The sequence below is a fragment of the Arachis hypogaea genome, chromosome 5 (assembly GCF_003086295.3).
Source record: "Arachis hypogaea cultivar Tifrunner chromosome 5, arahy.Tifrunner.gnm2.J5K5, whole genome shotgun sequence".
Lineage (NCBI taxonomy): Eukaryota > Viridiplantae > Streptophyta > Magnoliopsida > Fabales > Fabaceae > Arachis > Arachis hypogaea.
In genome coordinates, this window is record NC_092040.1 from 38,809,307 (window position 1) to 38,830,062 (window position 20,756).

Below are 20,756 nucleotides of genomic sequence, written 5' to 3' on the forward strand. Positions count from 1 at the left end.
TGACAAATGATCCTTAGGAAATAATGTAATTGCTTATTCATCCAAGGCTAGAAACCTATCTAATGTTCATTGGGTTGTGTTCTTATTGATTTGATAATCATAATGCTAATTTCTAAGAATGATTTGTTTAATTTTATTTTATTTTTTCCCTTCAAAGATCCCTAATTTCCATGTTCATATTAAAGGAGATGTATACATAATCATGTAAATACAATGTTGAAATGCACAATTGAAACAACATTAAATTAGGAAGGTTAAAAAAATAGAGGAAGACTTACTGATGAGAATTTTTAAGGCTTTGATTTGAAGAATCAAGAGAAAAATGACATAAGATGCAGATTGATGAATAAAGAAAAGAATGTTTTTGTTTGTGATGATAAAGGAATTGGAATTAAGGTGGTTTGGTTTGGTTTGGTTTTTGGAGTAGATTTAGGTAGTTTAGACCGTTATGGTAGTTAAGGTTATTGTCCCCGCCATGCATGCATGCCATCACAACCTTCACACGTGCTATACTATATTTATTTTTCAGATATCACTCAAGTCTTCTTGCTATTTTACTTATGATATCACAATTGTCTTTCTTTAGTCCTTAAATTTTATAAACGTGACTCACGTTAGCCCGGGACAATTTCTGGGGCAAAAACGTTAATGAAACTCTGACATGGACAACCAAATGTCATGCTTGAACTTGTAAAACAGCATCGTTTTGGTTTTGGCACTTAAATAGTCCAAAAACGGCGTTGAAACACTTATTTTAAGAAAAAAAGTTTCAATAAATACTACTTACGATGTTTTTTTTAGACTATTGGGGTGTCAAAACAAAAATGACGTCGTTTTACAGAATCAATGTGATATTTGGCTATCCACATCAGTGTTCTGTTAACGTTTTTGTGTCGAAAATTAGCTTATAGACTAATGTGAGTCACATTCGCAAAGTTTAAGGATTAAATAGAGGTAATTGAAACTTCAGAGACTAAATTGAAGATTGCATACAAGTTGATGGACTAAATTGCATACAACTTTATTCGGAATTATAAAAATCTACACATATTATTATTTAAAGAAAATATGTATATAATCCTACAGAAATTAAAACCATATCCGATCCTGACTTTTATATAATAACTTACTAGTAGAAAAGATCTCCTTAGATGTAGAGACTTCAAAATGTATAGTATATTGCTCATAATTTTATATGAAAAAAGGTATATTTTTCATAATCAGTTACTATTATTTGTTTGTTATCAATGTATCACATATATTCATGTTGAAATTAAAAATATATTATGAAATTAAAAAGAATGTATAACTATCAAGGATCTCGCAAATTAGGAAAGATCCTATCACCACCAAAAATTTCCGATGAGGCCAAAAAACACGTTGAAAAATTTATAGCCACTAGAACCTTATCCTTTTTCTGAATGTAATATTTTTGTTATTTTCTTATCATTGGAAATCTCCTTTTTTTTATTGTGTTGATTGATGGTCGGATCTTTTGTATTCATTCTCACATAATCCTATATTCCTATTATATTTTTCTTGGAGTAAAATAACAATTATATTCTCAAAAAATTTAACTTTGGACTAATTAATTTTTTTTAAATATTAATTAAGTCCTCCGCGATAATAAATGATAGACATGTATGTCTTTTTGTCAATAGATGATGCGAAACGAAATAGGGTTGTGCATGCATTTCGTTATTTACAATGGTGTGTATTTCCTTATTAACGAAATCTTCGTTATTTTTTGAGTTTTCATATAACTTTTATTAGCGATTTTTTATTTATCATAAATCCTACCAAAACAGGTAGAGTTTCACTCCAAAATGGTTGATTATCTTTGTGACGATCTTTCATAAATAAATATGTGACTTTCTTTTTTTTTAAGACATTATTAGTCCTCTGTTTATTATAAAATAAATATCAATATATTTGTACTCCTTTCACACTATAGATATCAATTAGATTAAATGTATTGATAATATGATATACTTAATAGCCTTGGCTTTTTTAGTGAGGATATGATTCTCAATGAACATTTCAAGAAAGTAATTGATACCTTCTTAAAACACACAATTTGAATTGCTTAGCCTCAAATTATGCTAAGCCTATTCAAAGGGGAAAAAACAAAGAGAAAAAGTTGAATCTAGAAACTTATGTATTTTAACAAGGTTGTCTCTGATTATACCCCCAAAAAAATACTGTCTTTGTGGTGCCTCTATACAGAACCCCTGAATATTTTCTCCCACAAGGTATTTTTCTTTTTTTTTTTTAATTACGATCACTAGGACTAATCTGGTTTGAGGAGTTGACTTTTTTCCCATCTCTTTATTGTTTATTCTTCTGTTCTGTAAATGTTTTTTTGATGGATCCTCTTATTGAGAAGCACACTTATGAGTTAGAATCATATAACATATGTGTTTCACTTAGCTTTATAAATATCCTGTAGATAAATTCCTAAGTTTTGAATAATCATAATCATGTTGATATAGCATAATTCATGATATATAGTTATATACCCTTTGTTTATTTTTTGAATAAATTCCTTACATAATTCAGAATTGAAATGATATACTCAGATTAAAGCTTCAAGAGTCTAGATTAATTCTATGATGTTCTGTTTATTGGATGATGATGATGATAATAATAATAATAATAAAAATAAAAATGGTAAGATTATTTAATTTATTATTGAATAATGACATAATCATGATCATATATCTAACAAATAAACCATGCTAAATGTAATGATTTTATATGATTTTTTTAATTACAAATAGAATAATAATACTAAATAAAATATATATTCTTATTGTTCTCATATTTTGATTGATTATTATTTTTGGCAGTAAATATCTAATTTAAGGGCCATGGAAATACTTGATGATGCAGTTGACAACATGGGGTTGAGTAACAAAAAAGTTTCAAAGCTTCTACTTGTGCTTTTCATAGCTATTCCTTTGGTTTTCATCACAATTACCTCAATGTGCAAAATCTCAAATAGTAAATTACCAATTATGCCCCCGAAATTGTAAAACGCTGACATTAATAATCCTAATATTTGTTAACGACAATTATATCCCTGAAAAGTCTAAAAACGCTACAAATATGCCCAACTGTGAAGTGAGGCCTTCTCCGTTAAACGGAACATGGTGATGTGGCAAACGGGAATCCAACGTGGCATTCTCATATGGCGTTGTGTGTCGTTCCTCCTTTATACGGAATCTGAGAGAATGTTTTCCCCAATTCATTACAAACATAAACCCTAATTACTATCATGCATGGTGGAAGCAGAGGCATGTCCCATAACAATCGAAGGACACAGTCAGTGGAAAATAGTAACTCTGAAGGGCTCGACGAACAGGGGAGCAAGCCATATGACGGGACATGCTTCTGCCGTCTTCAAGTGGTGGCGTTGAAGTCGAAGACGAGGAGAAATCCAGGGAGATGGTTCTTCAGATGTCCTCTGTGGAAGGTATGTATGAATTTTCGGCTGAATCTGTCCCCATTCCCTATTGAGAGTTGAGTTTGATGAATGGCTTCTGTGCTGGGCAGACGAAGAACACTGGGTGTCGTTATTTTCAGTGGATGGACGAAACCAACGAGGAATCAGTGGGGCTGGAGGAAATCTCGAAGAATGGAACACAAGTATGCAATGAATGTGGAGTCTTGAAAGGGAGATTTACCAGTCTTGAGACAGAGACCATACACAGAGATGGGAAGATGATGAGGGCACACATGAAGAGAGTTGAATTGTTTTTATGCATCATTCTGTGTGGAGTTGTTCTGAGTTTGATTTTGAGTGTGATTTGTTTGGTTAGGTAGGAGAAGGGATGCATGCAGGACAAACAATGGATGTTATGTGTTACTGTTTTGTGGAATTTATGTTGACATTGTTGTAGCTATTGTTGTTGCTTGTTAATGAATTAGAGCTGTGTGTTACACTCAGTTGAATACTGACAATAACATGAATGGAGTGAATACAAATAAGTAAAAAAGGGCAACTCAGATACCCTAACTAATTTGAGATGGGTTTAAGAAATGAAACACTGCCAAAGGAACACGAATAGTACCAAAATATTTCATCTGCATAACATTTAGCATTAACACATTGTTCCAACCAAAAAGTTTGATCTGGATAACATTTAGCCTTGAAACATATTGTTCCAACCAAAATACTGAATACTCGGTAATTAGTCTTAATTTCAGACACCAAAAGACTTAAATTGTGCAGCAAAGGCCAATTGCCATGAATGCTAAGATCAACATATAACTCAAAAAGTAGAAACAGTGTAACAACTAATCTTTAACTTATAACTCAAAAGAAGAACTAATCACAGATCCAAGTCCCTTTCAACCAGACTGATTTGGCATGAACTTAGAGAACCTAGAAGTTGTTGCTTTACTAGCTCCATTCATGGTTTCATTTGACACCACAGGAGTCCTTGTGGTTTCTGCAACTCCTAAACCAGGGACAGCAGTTGAAGTAGGTCCAACGGGCCGTATTTGTGGGGGCCTAAATGGTGGGTTGGGCCTTGGAGTGGCTGTTGGACTTGGAGCTGTGGGCCTTGTTGTGGATGCTGGACTTGGAGCTGTGGGCCTTGGAGTGGCTGCTGGACATGGAGCTGATGGGGGCCTCATAATAGGCATCTTTACCCTGATTCCTTCCCTGCTAGAAGAAGCAGCAGCGACAGCAGCAGTATTGGAGGGAGTTTTAGGAGTTGATGCAGGACCTTTGCTAGATCTGGTTGCTCTCCTCCCAGGGTTGGTCCTAGGAGCTCTCCTTCCAGCAGACTGACTTGTTGAACCAAATAGGTTGATATTGACCTACAAAAAAAATAACTCTAAGTATAACTTCTCAAGTTACTACCTCAATATTGATTCATACATGTAATACCTCTTCATCAGCTTCAGAATGTGGATGGCCTTGTGTGAGCTCTTGTTCAACTGCATCCATGGTCTCCTCCCAAAACCTCTCTTGCTCGGAGTCAGACATGTCCTCTAAATCCATATGTGGCAAATTTTGTTGAGTTGGTGGCTGAACATGTCCTCCATCTGCCTGACCATCTTGAGGTGCTTGCTGTGCGTTTGCATCTTCCTCAGATGCCACATGCGACTTCTTATCAGGACAGGTTCTTGAGTTGTGCCCAACCTACAAATACAACATCATTCCAACAATCAATATATGACAATACTCAACAGCAAGTTAGATTATTTTTTACCTTTTTGCAAAGTTTACAACTTGTTTTGCCATAACTCCTCTTAAGTTTGTACTGGCTACCACTCTGCCTCTCTGATTCATGTCGAGCTCTTTTTTTTGTAGGTCTTCCTATTGGCCTCTTATAAGGTGGAGGGAGACATGGCAGTCCCTCTGTATCAGCCCAATACTCTTGACTAGGGACTGTGTTGATATGAAATTGGTAAGTTCTGTTATATGCCTCCATAGTCAGCCAATGGTGGGCATAATCTTCTGGCCTTTGATTTTTTCTTTGAATTGCAGCAACTCCATGACAGCACGGCAGGCCTGTCAGTTGCCACTTTCTACAGGTGCAAGTCCTCTCTTGAGTGTTGACCCGAAGTGTGCGACCATGCCTTCTTACCTCAAACACATTGTGATCATCATCTCCCACCCACTGAGCTTCCCAGTAATTTCCTTCCTTCTTTTCTTTCTCCAACCTGCTCGTCTGGATAGGAGCCAGCTTGCCCGTGTAAGCCATCAATGCATCTTTGTGGAATGCCATAGTTTTCATCAGGTAATATCTGATATCCTCCAGCATGGTAATTATGCTCTTGCCTCTTAAACCCACCATTGTTGCATTAAGTGATTCTGCATTATTATTTGTTATGTTATCTACCTTTGCCCAGGTAGAGAATCTTGACCTTGACCATGTTCCTTGCTCATATGCAGACAAGTATTCCCAGGCTGCTGTATTAATCCTTTTGATTGCAGCCATACCTTCAGCAAATTCCTGATCAGTCAACGCCCTTGCACATTGAAACAACAATTGTTTAAGTTCCAGATCTTTCCAACGCTTCTGGAAATTCCTCCACATATGCATAGTACAAAACCTGTGATTAACCCCTGGCATAACTTCTTGCAGAGCAGGAATTAGGCCCTGTCATTAAGTAAGTTAGACACTATATACAATAGCTTGAGTAATTAGTTGAATAAAGTAATTGAATACACAGATTGAAAACTAACCTTCTGCTTATCTGACATGAAGTGCCAACCAAATTGCTGATGGTCCCCTATATCTGCCAACAAATATTCAAGGAATTCTTTCCAATTTTTTTTGTCTCTGCATCAACTACTCCATATGCAACTGGGAATAGATGATTGTTGGCATCTTGAGTAACGGCAGTCAGCAGCTGTCCTCCAAAGTAACCCTTCAAAAATGCTCCATCAAGACATATGAAAGGCCTACAACCTTGCTTGAATCCCCTTTTGCAGGCATCGAGACAGATGTAAAGACTTCTAAACTTAGGCAAACCTTCCGGTTGTGGAGTTGTACCCATATGGCAACTGGATCCTGGGTTGGCCTTACGGAGCTCATTCAGATAAGTCCTCAACTTCAGATACTGTTCCCTCTCTGTGCCCTCAATGACATCCTTAGCCTTTTCCATTGCCCTAAACATCATCCTCTCTCCAACACATATATCGAACTCCACCTTGAACATATCTCTAGCCTCTTTCTGGGACAAATTGGGACAGATCCTAATCTTACCTATCAACTCTTCCGAAACCCATTTACAAGTGACTGACCTACTTCTATTACTCCTAGGGCATGTATGCTCATCAACAAGTGTTTTTATTTGGTAACTAGGTGGCTGGTTTCTCCTTGCACAGTAAACCTCCCATGGACACGTTTCATTGTAACAGATGACCCTGCACCTGTGTGGTTCAACCTTCAGAAAAAATGCCTCTCTTCCCATTTGAATACTATATTTCCGGACTGCATCCTTAAACTGCTGCATCGTCCCAAATTCCATACCTAACTCCAGTCTAATTTTGCCAAACTTTGTATCAGGATTGTACTGCGGGAATACTGGATTTTCATCCTCAGAATCAGAACCAGGCGGGGTCTGCAACTCCTCAGACTGGTACTGATATTCAGTTGGCCCACCATCAGGGTCATTTTGGTTAGGAACAACCACCCTTGGAGCCTGATTCTCCTCCCTGGGTGGTAGGATCTTCTGACCTGATGGAGGAGGTCTTGGATGATGCCTACGACCTTGTGATGCATTCATATGATTAGGTAAGTATCTAACAAACAACTTTTGGCAATCAAATTAGAATTTCAGCAGTAAGCAATTTTCACCCTATGCTATACAATTAATTAACAATACAATTATGAATATTTGCATGTTTTAAGCTACAAACATATACAACACATTTTCTAACCTGGCAGTTCGTCACCATTGTCCTGTGCATCAGGTTGCGCTCTACCAGACGGTTGGGGCCTTCCATGTTTCTTCCTGCGCTTTCTTCCCCGGCCTTCAGCTTCCTGACGCTGAGATTGTCCCTCTTCTGGTTCAGCTTGTGTCTCATGGTTACTTCCTAAATTGGGTGCCTCATTTTCAACAGTTGCAGCCTCAGTTTCAATGGGTACGTTATCAGTACCTACGTCACCTTTCTCCGATTGATCATTCCCTCCATTACTCAACATTGATTCACCCTCCTGTTGCTGTTGCTCCTCGTACTGTGTGGGATCATCTTGATGAGTGGCCTGAATTTCTGAGATAGCTCCATCCACTACTATATCATCTGGTCCTCCATGTTCATCATTCTGTGGGAGATCCTGGTCATGATTTTGCTGGTCTTTTGAAGGAGGTCCCTCAACTACATCAACTAACTCTGGATCGGCGTCAACAGGATGCTCAAAATATAAGTGGACCCTGTTTTTATTCTTCAGTGCAGCAACACACAACTTAACCACATCGTCATCCCTTCTCAGAACTCGTAGCCCATTAGCTAAATCCATCCCCGGCTCCAACCAATACACTTCATTGTACCTAGTATACCCTAAATCCAGAAACAAACCCTCAACAAGGAACAAATTACATGTATCAACATGCACCCTGTCGATGACACTCACTAAACCTTCGTTATACCTCACCACACCATCAGCATCCTTCTCTAACCAACCCCGATGGTGATATACAAACGTGATAGGACTTGCCATCTAACAAAAAACATCAAAGAAGTAACAATCAGATAAATCAACACATGAAGACAACCATCAGAAAAAAGTTTCACTTCATCACCAACAACATGCAAACCCCAACGAACTGATAACAAGAACGAAAACAATGAATGCTTACCGAAACCTTCGTTGTTCAATGGAGATTTCTTCACCTAGTATCAATGCCAAACGTCAGATTGCAAGTGATGTTAACAACTTCGACACGCGAATGCAGAGACACACGAGACGAAGAGATACATAGACCAACACTAAGAAACTCTTCAGTTTCCCGCATCCAAAATGATCATAGTTAAATGGATTGTTTCACTCAAGGTTAGCCTGGTCATTTACTATGAATTGCACAATTAGGGTTTCACGAATTAGGGGGAAACCTGAAACGGGACGGAAGGCCTAATGAGAATGCCACGTTGGATTCCCGTTTGCCACATCACTATGTTCCGTTTAACGGAGAAGGCCTCACTTCACGGTTGGGCATATTTGTAGCGTTTTTAGACTTTTCAGGGGTATAATTGTCGTTAACAAATATTAGGGTTATTAATGTTAGCGTTTTACAATTTCGGGGGCATAATTGGTAATTTACTCATTTTCTTCCTTTTGAGGGGTTTCAAAAGGTATTATTAGGAGGAAAATATCAGAATAATAATAATAATAATAGCATGGAATTGGAAGAAAGAAGAATAGTCCAAAATATGACACATGAGAACTTAGGAGGAGGAGGAGAAGAAAAGAATAATACTTTTGAGGTAAGCAACATTGTAAAGTTGTAATGTCCTTGTTATTTTTTATATATGATTTTAGTTTAAATAAGTTTTAAATTTCTAGCAAATTTATTTATTTATTTATTAGTTCTTTGTAATTTTTGTCAAATTCTTTTAAAATTTAGGATATTTTATTTTGGTGTCTATTATTTCCTAAATATTTATGTATTTTGTTTTATGGGTTAATATTTACCAGAGCAAGTTAATAGTAGGTCTAAAATAAATTAGACAATAACTAAACAAAAAAATATGAGTTTTAGATAATAAAAAAAAACTTAATTTTAACCCAATAATTTCAACCTATATTTCTGATATCATTTTTTTTTTTGGATAAAATTTTAGATATTGGAGGATTGGCCTAAGAAAAACAACTACTTGTGGCAAAAATAATCATCTAAAAAATGAAATTGGTTGAATAAGTTGTGTGTGAATCAAAATCAAACTCTCTAAAATTATTAATTAGGAATTTTGATGGTATTTTTTTTATTTTTAACTTGTAATTCATTCTAAAGTCTAATCTAAACTTAATTAATGGCTAAATTAAGGTATCTCAAGGGAAAGTTCAGAATAATTGCACTGCTTCACAAGAAACAGTAACAGGTGGAGGTTAGTTATATGCTTCTTCTTTTTTTTTTCCCTATTTTTTTCAACTTAAGTTTTTTCGTTTTTATTAACCTTAAGTTTTCGTTCATTATTATATATTGTGTTCTTATGAGGTATGATTATGAAGTATATAAAATTTTGTTAAAACTATAGTACAGATTAGATAAGGCACAAATTTAAAAATCGAGAAATAATTTATGATTTAAGATTTATAATAAGTGCTCTTATTTGATATTCACAGTAAGTAAATGGAATAGTAGTAACTTAATTATAAAAATTAAAGTACCAAACTAAGTTGTACATAAATTTTAGAATAAACTCTTCTTTTTTTTTTTAACTCTAATTTATAGAGTTGTAATGGCATTTTATCTCCAAGACAAAACAAATAGATAAAGAAAAAGACAAAAATATTAAAATTTTCTATCTCTATTTATATTTTTACAATTAAATAATTTTTATTTTGCTATATTTATATTTTTATCTCAAAAATTAAGACTCATTCTTAATTTTTTTTATTAAATAAAAAATATTACACTCGTTATTAATTAAACAAATTTTAATTCTTTATTTTAAATTAAAACTCATAATTTATTATTTTATTTATTACTTCTAATAATAAATCATTTTTAAGAAGTGTTACAAATAATGTCTAAATATTGCTTATACTTATATATGGTATTAGGAAAAGTATAGGGAACCAATATACTATCTGCCAATTTATTACCAACAATAATTAATTATTATATTTTAAATACATGTATAAAGAGACACATCTAGAAAATACATCTATAAAGACATTTCTATTAGACACTTTCATTAAACACAATCATAAATAAGAATTGAGTTGACAGAAGTTGGTAGAGATAGCGGGATTGATGATATTATTGTTCTCTAATTTTTCAGGGCCAAAAAATAATACACAAAAACTTTCAACAAATGATTCAAAAAATTCAACCACACATGACAAATTTCTTGATGGACTTTTAGCTTCTGAATTTGATGAATCAACATGCCTAAGCAGGTATCAATCCCATTTATACCGCAAACCTTCTAATCACAAGCCATCTCCATATTTGATATCTAAACTCAGAAACTATGAAGAATTTCACAAAAGATGTGGACCAAACTCTAGAGCTTACAAAATAGCCATGCAAAAAATAACAACCCCAAGTTCTAAAACACATCATCATCATCATCACAATGATAATGTTGATGCTGCAAAGTGCAAATATCTTGTATAGACACCTGCAAATGGACTGGGAAATCGAATGATTAGCATCGCCGCCGCCTTCCTCTTCGCCGTCCTCACAGACAGAGTTCTGTTGGTAAGATTTGAAGCAGATATGAATGGCCTATTCTGTGAATCATTTCATGGGTCAACTTGGATTTTGCCTATGAATTCACCCTTTTGGAACCATGAGAATATTGAGACATATCAAAGTGTAGTGTTAGCTAAGGTGGACAAAGCTAGAAACTTGACATTGGATCAATTGTTATTGCCTTCTGTTCTGTTTATTAATCTACAACATACAAAAGAAGATCCTGAAATCTTTTTTCATTGTGATCATAATCAAAAAGCTCTCAAGAAAGTTACTGTCTTGATTGTTCAATCAGATCAGTACTTTGTGCCTTCTCTGTTCATGACTCCATCTTTTAGTCATGATATGAACAAGATGTTCCCGAAAAAGGATGCTGTTTTCCACCACGTCGGCCGGTACCTTTTCCACCCTTCGAACGAGGCGTGGGGACAAATTAGTAAATTCTATGATGCATACTTGGCGAAAGCAGAAGAGAGGATTGGACTACAAGTAAGTAGCGACGGATTCAAAAAATTTTGTTACTAAAAGCATAAAAAAAGAGTAAAATATTTTTTTTTTACTATTCAATGTATTATTTATGGTGAAAACTCAGGTGCAGTCAATTTCACGTGAAATTGATAGTTGAGAGGTGTTAGATAAAAATTTAGTCAAATTAGTAAAATCATCTAACGGTTCTCAGTCATCAATTTCACATGAAGTCGACTGCACCTGAATTTCCACAATTATTTATAATAGTAACAAATACGACATTAGTTAAGACTATAAAAATATTTACATATTGCTCATAAAATATTTGTAGATAAGAGTGTTTAGACCCACTTTCACGCCTCAACAAGCAGTTATGGACTTGCTTTTAAGCTGTGTTACAAGTAACAAGATACTTCCGGAGGTCGATACGCGAAATTCGGCCGGCACGACGGCTTCAAATGTGGGGAGAAACAACCATACTTTAAAGGCTGTTGTTGTGGCATCTTTGTATCCAGAGTATGGTGAAAATTTGAGAAGTATGTACCTTAAAGGACCAACTATTACCGGAGAAGTAATAAGAGTTTATCAACCAAGTCATGAAGAAAAGCAAAAGTTTAATGATAATGTGCACAACATAAAGGCATTGGTGGATATGTATCTACTAAGTTTATGTGATGTGTTGGTGACTTCTTTATTGTCTACTTTTGGGTATGTGGCTCAAGGTTTTGGGGGTTTGAAGCCTTGGTTACTCTGGGCTGGTAAGTAATGAAACACATTTTCCACCTTGTCTTAGGGACTTGTCACCTGAGTCTTGTTACCATTTTCCACCTCAGTATCAGTGTAATGAGAATCCCAAAGAACATTTTGCTACTTCTTTCCCACATATATTTGAATGCAAGGATTATTATCGTGGAGTGAAGCTGGGTGATGGTGTAGTTCATTAATTCTTAATTTCTTATCTAGCTTGTAGTTTCATTTTGTTTTCTCTTTTGTAATATTGTAGGTGTATATTTGTTTACCTTTTTTCTTTTGTTGGTATTTCGATTGAGAATTGTACATTTTGATCTTGTTTGGATGAGCTTTTAAGAAAAGATCTTTTTTTGAGTTATCTTTTTTTAAAAGATCTTAGGAAAAAAGTAAAAGTAATTTTATGTTTGGGTTTCTCATTTAAAAAGATCTTTTATCAATTACATTTGGGTATAACAATATAAAAGTACTTTTTTGTTTATTTATTACATGAAAAATATTTTTTTTAAGAAAAAAAAGATGTAAATTACAGCTTCTCAAAAAAGATTTTTTTATTTTTCTAGTGCTTTTACTTTTACTACTAGAAATTTGCCAAACACGTTAAAAAATAAAAAAAATCTTTTTTTATTTTTTATCAAAATAATGACGCCCAAACAAGCACTATATTTTAATTTTTGAGTTTGGTTTAAGAATTGTAAACCAATAATGTCTCTTAAGGTTAAAGTTAAGCTATGATGTCTAGTTAATTTTGTGATTATTATTTAATCGGTTGACAATTAGAATTTTTCTAAAAGCTCAAGTATTCATCTATTCTTAGTATATAAAAGTAGATACATAAGTTTACCACATTATTTTTAAAACATCTTTTTCTTTCTATTAATGCCATGTCAGCAATATCGCTTACTTGGCAAAATTATTTTAAAATTTTATTTGGCTGTTTTTACAAAAAAAATCCAGAAAATTCATTTTTCACCTGTTTAAACCTATTTACTTCTAAAATAATATCAATAAAAGTTCTCTTTAATAACAAAAACAAAATAATAATACAAGATTTAAGTTTAATTATTCTAAATTGAAGTACAATATAAAAAATTAAAAATAAGATATCATAAAATTCATAAAATAACAGACTAAAATTCATATCACATTAGGGTTTACTTTCTTAAACTATGCTATTTATATGAAATATGTAGATATGCGAATTTGCGAATCGGATCCGTGGATATCACTGCCATATCCGCAATCGATAGTGCGGATCAGATAATATCTGCAAAATTCGGATCGGATGCGGATAATTACCGCAGATATGCGAATATTATCCGATTCATGTGCAGCCCTAGGCACACCATGAACCAAACTTGGCCACGTGTATAGTAGTAACGTGGGCCGTAAGCAAAAATAATTTTGACCTTTGACCGTTACACGATTAAAATGGTGCGTTTCGAAACAAGTTGAAAATCAAATCAGACTATCAGAGTTTTCACTCTGGGATTCACATGGCGGTGCATAAGTTTTCCGTTACTATCTTTCTTCCCTTCATCGCGTTTAGGGTTTCAGAATTTTGCTCAAGTTTTAAAAATCAACTCAATATCCTCAGTTACGGTACGGTTTTTTCTTTGTTCCTTGTTTTGTTTTTTCGGTCATTGTACAGTATAATTTTTCTTATTTTTGGGTTTGAGTGAAAGTTGAAAAGAAAAAGATGTTCTGGTATAGTCGAATTTCATACTTTTCATGCTTGATAAATCATTTCAATTTATGCAAATGGAAGCGTTATTTGGGAAGATAGGGATTCAAAGAGCATCTCTTCTGTATTCTGTTTTACACAGGGCTAAGATTCTGGACATTGTATTTGTGATTTGGTGTATATAATATAAACATTGCCTAAATGCACTTTATTTTTTAAAAAAATAAATATTATTACCTTGGTTTGAAAAGATGATCATCAAATTTTGGGGTAATAGGTGATTATAAGGTGAAAATCTAAGAAAGTAACTTCAGGATTTGAACTTCTAATATTGAAGCGTGTAGGTAAAATTCATATGGTGTCATGAGTTGCAATCAACGGCTTTACTTTTTTGTAAAGATGTTAGAATTCTTTTCTGAATTAAATTGTATGCTTTATTAGTGTAAATGTACTTTGGAAAAACAAAAATGAGTCTTTTTTGGACATTGTATCTGATATGGTGATGTCTGGCAGTGATTCTTGCAGATATTGGATATTTAAACAGCAGAAAATCGCTCGAGCTGGTACTGATGGGTATAATCAGGAGTTGCTTCTCATTCATAGCAGGGACAGTCTATGGCATTTATGTGGCTCAAAATTATCAAATTCCTAACATTACCAAGCTAATTGACACTACCTTGCACAAGGCAAAGCAAGTTGAGGAAACATATCGCAAGCCTAAGAAGAAGGATTCTGATGATGATAACTACGATTAGTTCCCCTATATGGCGCTACTTCAGAATCAGGTTCATATTGCTGTGATGGTAATTTCTTCTTTGTTTTGTCTTCCTCAATGATATATAGGGTCAAATAAATTTGTTAACAAAAGTTTATGGTATATCGAAATGAATGGAAGAGTGTTAGAGGAGATTTCTTAGCATTTATAAGAGCTTTTTTCACTTTTTTTAATGGGAAATGTTATATTTCCTTTGTCTCCCATGTTTGGAATCTTACATTGAAATTACAAATTAAAGAAATGTATAATATACTCATTCAATAATCTTGAATAGATTTTGGGACTGGGCAAGAAATTTGTTTTTACGCTCATCAGAATTACGTAATATACCTGGAGTTTTATGCCTATAAATTTTAATGGTACTTTACCTATTCTTGATATAGTCATCATCTTATTGTGGCTTGTTAATTATACAGTTTCATTGTTGATGCACAATTTTGACACCAAGATAAAACACTTATGCGAATAATATTAACTATATATTTAGTTGTAATAATTCACATTATCTCATGGTGTGTCTATCTATATAATGTTTAATAAACATTCTCATTAGATGTGTCGTCTGCCTGTTTCATCTAACAAATGAGCTTAGATATATATCTTTTTTAAAGCAACTTGGAATTTCCTCTGAAATCATCCCCATGAACTTACATGACTGCAAGAATTAAGGAAACATGGTGGCTGAATATTTAAGTTACAAACATCTCTCGGTTCATTGATTGATGTGCATTCTTAGTTAAGCTTTAGAGTGTTATTAGGATATCTCCTTTTTACTTGTGGTGGCTGGTGCACGAAATTGCAATCACACTTTTGCAACTCCGCACAACTAACCAGCAAGTGCACTGGGTCGTCCAAGTAATACCTTGCGTGAGCAAGGGTCGATCCCACGGAGATTGTCGGCTTGAAGCAAGCTATGGTTATCTTGTAAATCTTAGTCAGGATATCAGAAATTATCAGGATTGATTGTGAAAGACAAAAGAACATGAAATGATTACTTGTTTTGCAGTAATGGAGAATAGGTTGAGGTTTTGGAGATGCTCCATCTTCTGAATCTCTGCTTTCCTACTGTCTTCTTCATCAAACACGCACGGTTCCTTCCATGGCAAGCTGTATGTAGGGTTTCACCGTTGTCAATGGCTACCTCCCATCCTCTCAGTGAAAATGTTCCTATGCTCTGTCACAGCATGGCTAATCATCTGTCGGTTCTCGGTCAGGCCGGAATAGAATCCAGTGATTCTTTTGCGTCTGTCACTAACGCCCCGCCTGCTAGGAGTTTGAAGCACGTCATAGTCATCCAATCATTTAATCCTACTCAGAATACCACAGACAAGGTTTAGACCTTCCGGATTCTCTTGAATGCCGCCATCAGTTCTAGCTTATACCACGAAGATTCCGGTTAAAGAATCCAAGAGATAACTACTTAATCTAAGGTAGAACGGAGGTGGTTGTCAGGCACACGTTCATAGTTGAGAATGATGATGATTGTCACGGATCATCACATTCATCCGGGTTAAGAACAAGTATTATCTTATAATGGAAGCAAGCATGATTGAATGAGAAACAGTAGTAATTGCATTAATCCATCAAGACACAGCAGAGCTCCTCACCCCCAACCATGGGGTTTAGAGACTCATGCCGTGGAAAGTACACAAAGAAACGTGTAAAGTGTCATGAGGTCCTGATACAATGTCAAAAGATCCTATTAATAGTAAACTAGTAGCCTAGGGTATACAGAAATGAGTAAATGACTTAAAAATCCACTTCTGGGCCCACTTGGTGTGTGCTTGGGTTGAGCAATGAAGCATTTTCGTGTAGAGACCTTTTCTGGAGTTAAACGCCAGCTTTTATGCCAGTTTGGGCGTTTAACTCCAAGTTTTATGCCAGTTCCAGCGTTAAACGCTGGAATTTCTGAGGCTGATTTGCCACGCCGGTTTGGGCCATCAAATCTTGGGCAAAGTATGGACTATCATATATTGCTGGAAAGCCCAGGATGTCTACTTTCCAACGCCGTTGAGAGCGCGCCAATTGGGCTTCTGTAGCTCCAGAAAATCCACTTCGAGTGCAGGGAGGTCAGAATCCAACAGCATCTGCAGTCCTTTTCAGTCTCTGAATCAGATTTCTGCTCAGAACCCTCAATTTCAGCCAGAAAATACCTGAAATCACAGAAAAACACAAAAACTCATAGTAAAGTCCAGAAAAGTGAATTTTAACTAAAAACTAATAAAAATATACTAAAAACTAACTAGATCATACTAAAAACATACTAAAAACAATGCCAAAAAGCGTATAAATTATCCGCTCATCACAACACCAAACTTAAATTGTTGCTTGTCCCCAAGCAACTGAAAATCAAAAATAGGATAAAAAGAAGAGAATATACTATAGACTCCAAAATACCAAGGAAACATAGCTCCAATTAGATGAGCGGGACTAGTAGCTTTTTGCCTCCGAACAGTTTTGGCATCTCACTCTATCCCTTGAAGTTCAGAATGATTGGCATCTATAAGAACTCAGAACTCAGATAGTGTCATTGATTCTCCTAGTTAAGTATAATGATTCTTGAACATAGCTAATGTATGAGTCTTGGCTGTGGCCCAAAGCACTCTGTCTTCCAGTATTACCACCGGATACATACATGACACAGACACATAATTGGGTGAACCTTTTCAGATTGTGACCCAGCTTTGCTAGAGTCCCCAATTAGAGGTGTCCAGGGTTCTTAAGCACACTCTTTTTGCCTTGGATTATAACTTTATTTCTTTCTTTTTCTCTTTCTTCAACTCTTTTTTTTTCGATTTTTTTTTAATTCACTGCTTTTTCTTGCTTCAAGAATCAATTAGATGATTTTTCAGATCCTCAATAACAGTTCTCTTTTTCCTTCATTCTTTCAAGAGCCAATAATTTCTAACATTCTCAAAACAACAAATTCAAGAGACATATGCACTGTTCAAGCATTCATTCGGAAAACAAAAAGTATTGTCACCAAATCAAACTAATTCAACTAGTTTCAAGGATAAATTTCGAAATCCTATACTTCTTGTTCTTTTGTGATTAAAGCATTTTTCATTTAAGAGAGGTGATGGATTCATAGGACATTCATAGCTTTAAGGCATAGACACTAAGATACTAATGATCATGTAATAAGACACAAACATAGATAAACATAAGCATAAAAAATCGAAAAACAGAAAATAAAGAACAAGGAGATTAAAGAACGGGTCCACCTTAGTGATGGCGGCTTGTTCTTCCTCTTGAAGATCTTATGGAGTGCTTGAGCTCCTCAATGTTTCTTCCTTGCCTTTGTTGCTCCTCTCTCATGATTCTTTGATCTTCTTTAATTTCATGGAGGAGGATGGAATGTCTTTGGTGCTCCACCCTTAGTTGTCCCATGTTGGAACTCAATTCTCCTAGGGAGGTGTTGATTTGCTCCCAATAGATTTGTGGAGGAAAGTGCATCCCTTGAGATGAATCTCTCCATCTCCCATGGCTCGGAGGTGGAAGCTTTTGCTTTCCCCTTCCTCCTTCTAGAGGTTTCTCCGGCCTTAGGTGCCATAAATGGTTATGGAGAAACAAAAAGCAACGCTTTTACCACACCAAACTTAGAAGGTTTGCTCGTCCTCGAGCAAAAGAAGAAAGAAGAGAGAGAGTGGTGGGGTAGATGGGGATCCTGTGGGGTCCACAGATCCTGATGTGTCAAGGAAAAGTCATCCCTGCACCAAGTGGCATGCAAAAATGCGTTTTGAGCCAATTCTGGCGTTAAACGCCGGGCTGGTGCCCATTTCTGGCGTTTAACGCCAGCTTGGTGCCCATTCCTGGCGTTTAACGCCAGTCTGGTGCCCCTTTCTGGCGTTAAACCCCCAGAATGGTGCCAGACTGGGCGTTAAACGCCCATCTGCTAGCCTCACTGGCGTTTAAACGCCAGCAAGTTCTCCTCCAGGGTGTGCTGTTTTTCTTTCTATTTTTCTTTCTGTTTTTGCTTTTTCAATTGATTTTGTGACTTCTCATGATCATCAACCTATAGAAAACATAAAATAACAAAGGAATTTAGATAAAATATAACATTGGGTTGCCTCCCAACAAGCGCTTCTTTAGTGTCAGTAGCTTGACAGTGGGCCCTCATGGAGCCTCACGGAGGCTCAGAGCAAAGTTGGAACCTCCCAACACCAAACTTAGAGTTTGGTTGTGACCTCCTAACACCAAACTTAGAGTTTGACTGTGGGGGCTCTGTTTGACTCTGTTTTGAGAGAAGCTCTTCATGCTTCCTCTCCACGGTTACAGAAGGAGAACCTTGAGTCTTATAGTTTGCACTGTCTGCAAGCCACGGAGTTTCCTGAATAGCAAACAATTGCTCATCCGGAAAGGTTTCAGAGATCTCAGTAGGAGGGAGGGATGCTCCTGCTACTGGTTCTATCCGGGACAGGTGATCAGCTACTTGATTTTCTGTCCCTTTTCTGTCTCTTATTTCTATATCAAACTCTTGCAGAAGCAACACCCATCTTATGAGCCTGGGTTTTGAATCCTGCTTTGTGAGTAGATATTTAAGAGCAGCATGGTCAGTGTACACAATCACTTTTGATCCTACTAAATAAGATCTGAACTTGTCAATGGCATAAACCACTGCAAGTAACTCTTTTTCTGTGGTTGTGTAGTTCTTCTGTGCATCATTTAGAATACGGCTGCCATAATGAATGACGTGCAGAAGCTTACCATGCCTTTGTCCCAATACTGCACCAATGGCATGGTCACTGGCATCACACATTAGTTCAAATGGTAATGTCCAGTCTGGTGCAGAGATAACTGGTGCTGTGACCAGCTTAGCTTTCAGGGTCTCAAACGCCTGCAGACACTCCTTATCAAAGATAAATGGCGTGTCAGCAGCTAGCAGATCACTCAGAGGTTTGGCAATTTTTGAAAAATCCTTTATAAACCTTCTGTAGAATCCTGCATGCCCCAGAAAGCTTCTGATTGCCTTAACATTGGTAGGTGGTGGTAATTTTTCAATTACTTCAACTTTAGCTTGATCCACCTCTATTCCCTTGTTTGAAATTTTATGCCCAAGGACAATCCCTTCAGTCACCATAAAGTGACATTTTTCCCAGTTTAAAACTAGGTTGGTCTCTTGGCATCTTTTCAGAACAAGTGCTAGATGGTTAAGGCAGGAGCTGAATGAGTCTCCAAATACTGAAAAGTCATCCATGAAGACTTCCAGAAATTTCTCTACCATATCTGAGAAGATAGAGAGCATGCACCTCTGAAAGGTTGCAGGTGCATTGCACAGACCAAAAGGCATCCTTCTGTAGGCAAATACTCCAGAAGGACATGTAAATGCTGTTTTCTCTTGGTCTTGAGGATCTACTGCAATTTGGTTGTATCCTGAGTAGCCGTCCAAAAAGCAGTAGTATTCATGACCTGCTAGTCTCTCTAGCATCTGGTCTATGAATGGCAAAGGAAAATGATCCTTTCTGGTGACTGTATTGAGCCTTCTGTAGTCAATACACATACGCCACCCTATAACTGTTCTTGTAGGAACCAGTTCATTCTTTTCATTATGAACCACTGTTATGCCTCCCTTCTTGGGGACAACGTGAACAGGGCTCACCCAGGGGCTGTCAGAAATAGGATAAATAATCCCAGCCTCTAGTAACTTAGTGACCTCTTTCTGCACCACCTCCCTCATGGCTGGATTTAGCCGCCTTTGTGGTTGAACCACTGGCTTAGCATCATCCTCCAATAGGATCTTGTGCATGCATCTTGCTGGGCTAATGCCCTTAAGATCACTTATGGACCACCCAAGAGCTGTCTTGTGTGTCCTTAGCACTTGAATTAGTGCTTCCTCTTCCTGTGGATTTAAAGCAGAGCTTATGATCACTGGAAAAGTGTCACCTTCTCCCAGAAATGCATATTTCAGGGATGGTGGTAGTGGCTTGAGCTCTGGTTTAGGAGGTTTATCTTCTTCTTGAGGAATTTTCAGAATTTCTTTTATTTCCTTTAGTTCCTCCAGATCAGGCTGAACATCTTTAAAGATGTCATCTAGCTCTGATTCAAGACTTTCAGTCATATTGACCTCCTCCACCAAAGAGTCAATAATATCAGTGCTCATGCAGTCATTTGATGTGTCTGGATGCTGCATAGCTTTGACAACATTCAACTTGAACTCATCCTCATTGACTCTCAGGGTTAATTCCCCTTTTTGGACGT

At 36.1% G+C, this 20,756-nt stretch overlaps 1 protein-coding gene, 1 long non-coding RNA gene and 1 pseudogene across 2 annotated transcripts; all 3 read left to right on the forward strand.

Moving 5' to 3' along the window:
- Positions 1-2,012: 2,012 nt before the first annotated feature.
- LOC112801340 (uncharacterized) lies at positions 2,013-3,901 on the forward strand. Its single transcript, XR_011881657.1, has 3 exons — positions 2,013-2,252; positions 2,850-3,475; positions 3,556-3,901. It is a non-coding gene; the product is annotated as an uncharacterized lncRNA (long non-coding RNA).
- Positions 3,902-8,310: 4,409 nt separating this feature from the next.
- On the forward strand, positions 8,311-12,573 carry LOC114927765 (probable fucosyltransferase 8; annotated as a pseudogene).
- Positions 12,574-14,301: 1,728 nt separating this feature from the next.
- LOC112799670 (uncharacterized) lies at positions 14,302-14,709 on the forward strand. The gene has a single exon (XM_025841731.3). The coding sequence runs from the start codon at positions 14,353-14,355 to the stop codon at positions 14,536-14,538; it is 186 nt and encodes a 61-aa protein (XP_025697516.1). The 5' UTR covers positions 14,302-14,352; the 3' UTR covers positions 14,539-14,709.
- The last annotated feature ends 6,047 nt before the right edge of the window (positions 14,710-20,756 follow it).

Coding starts and splice junctions, on each gene's coding strand:
- LOC112799670 (XM_025841731.3), top strand. CDS start 14,353: ATGGGTATAATCAGGAGTTGCTTCTCATTCATAGCAGGGACAGTCTAT.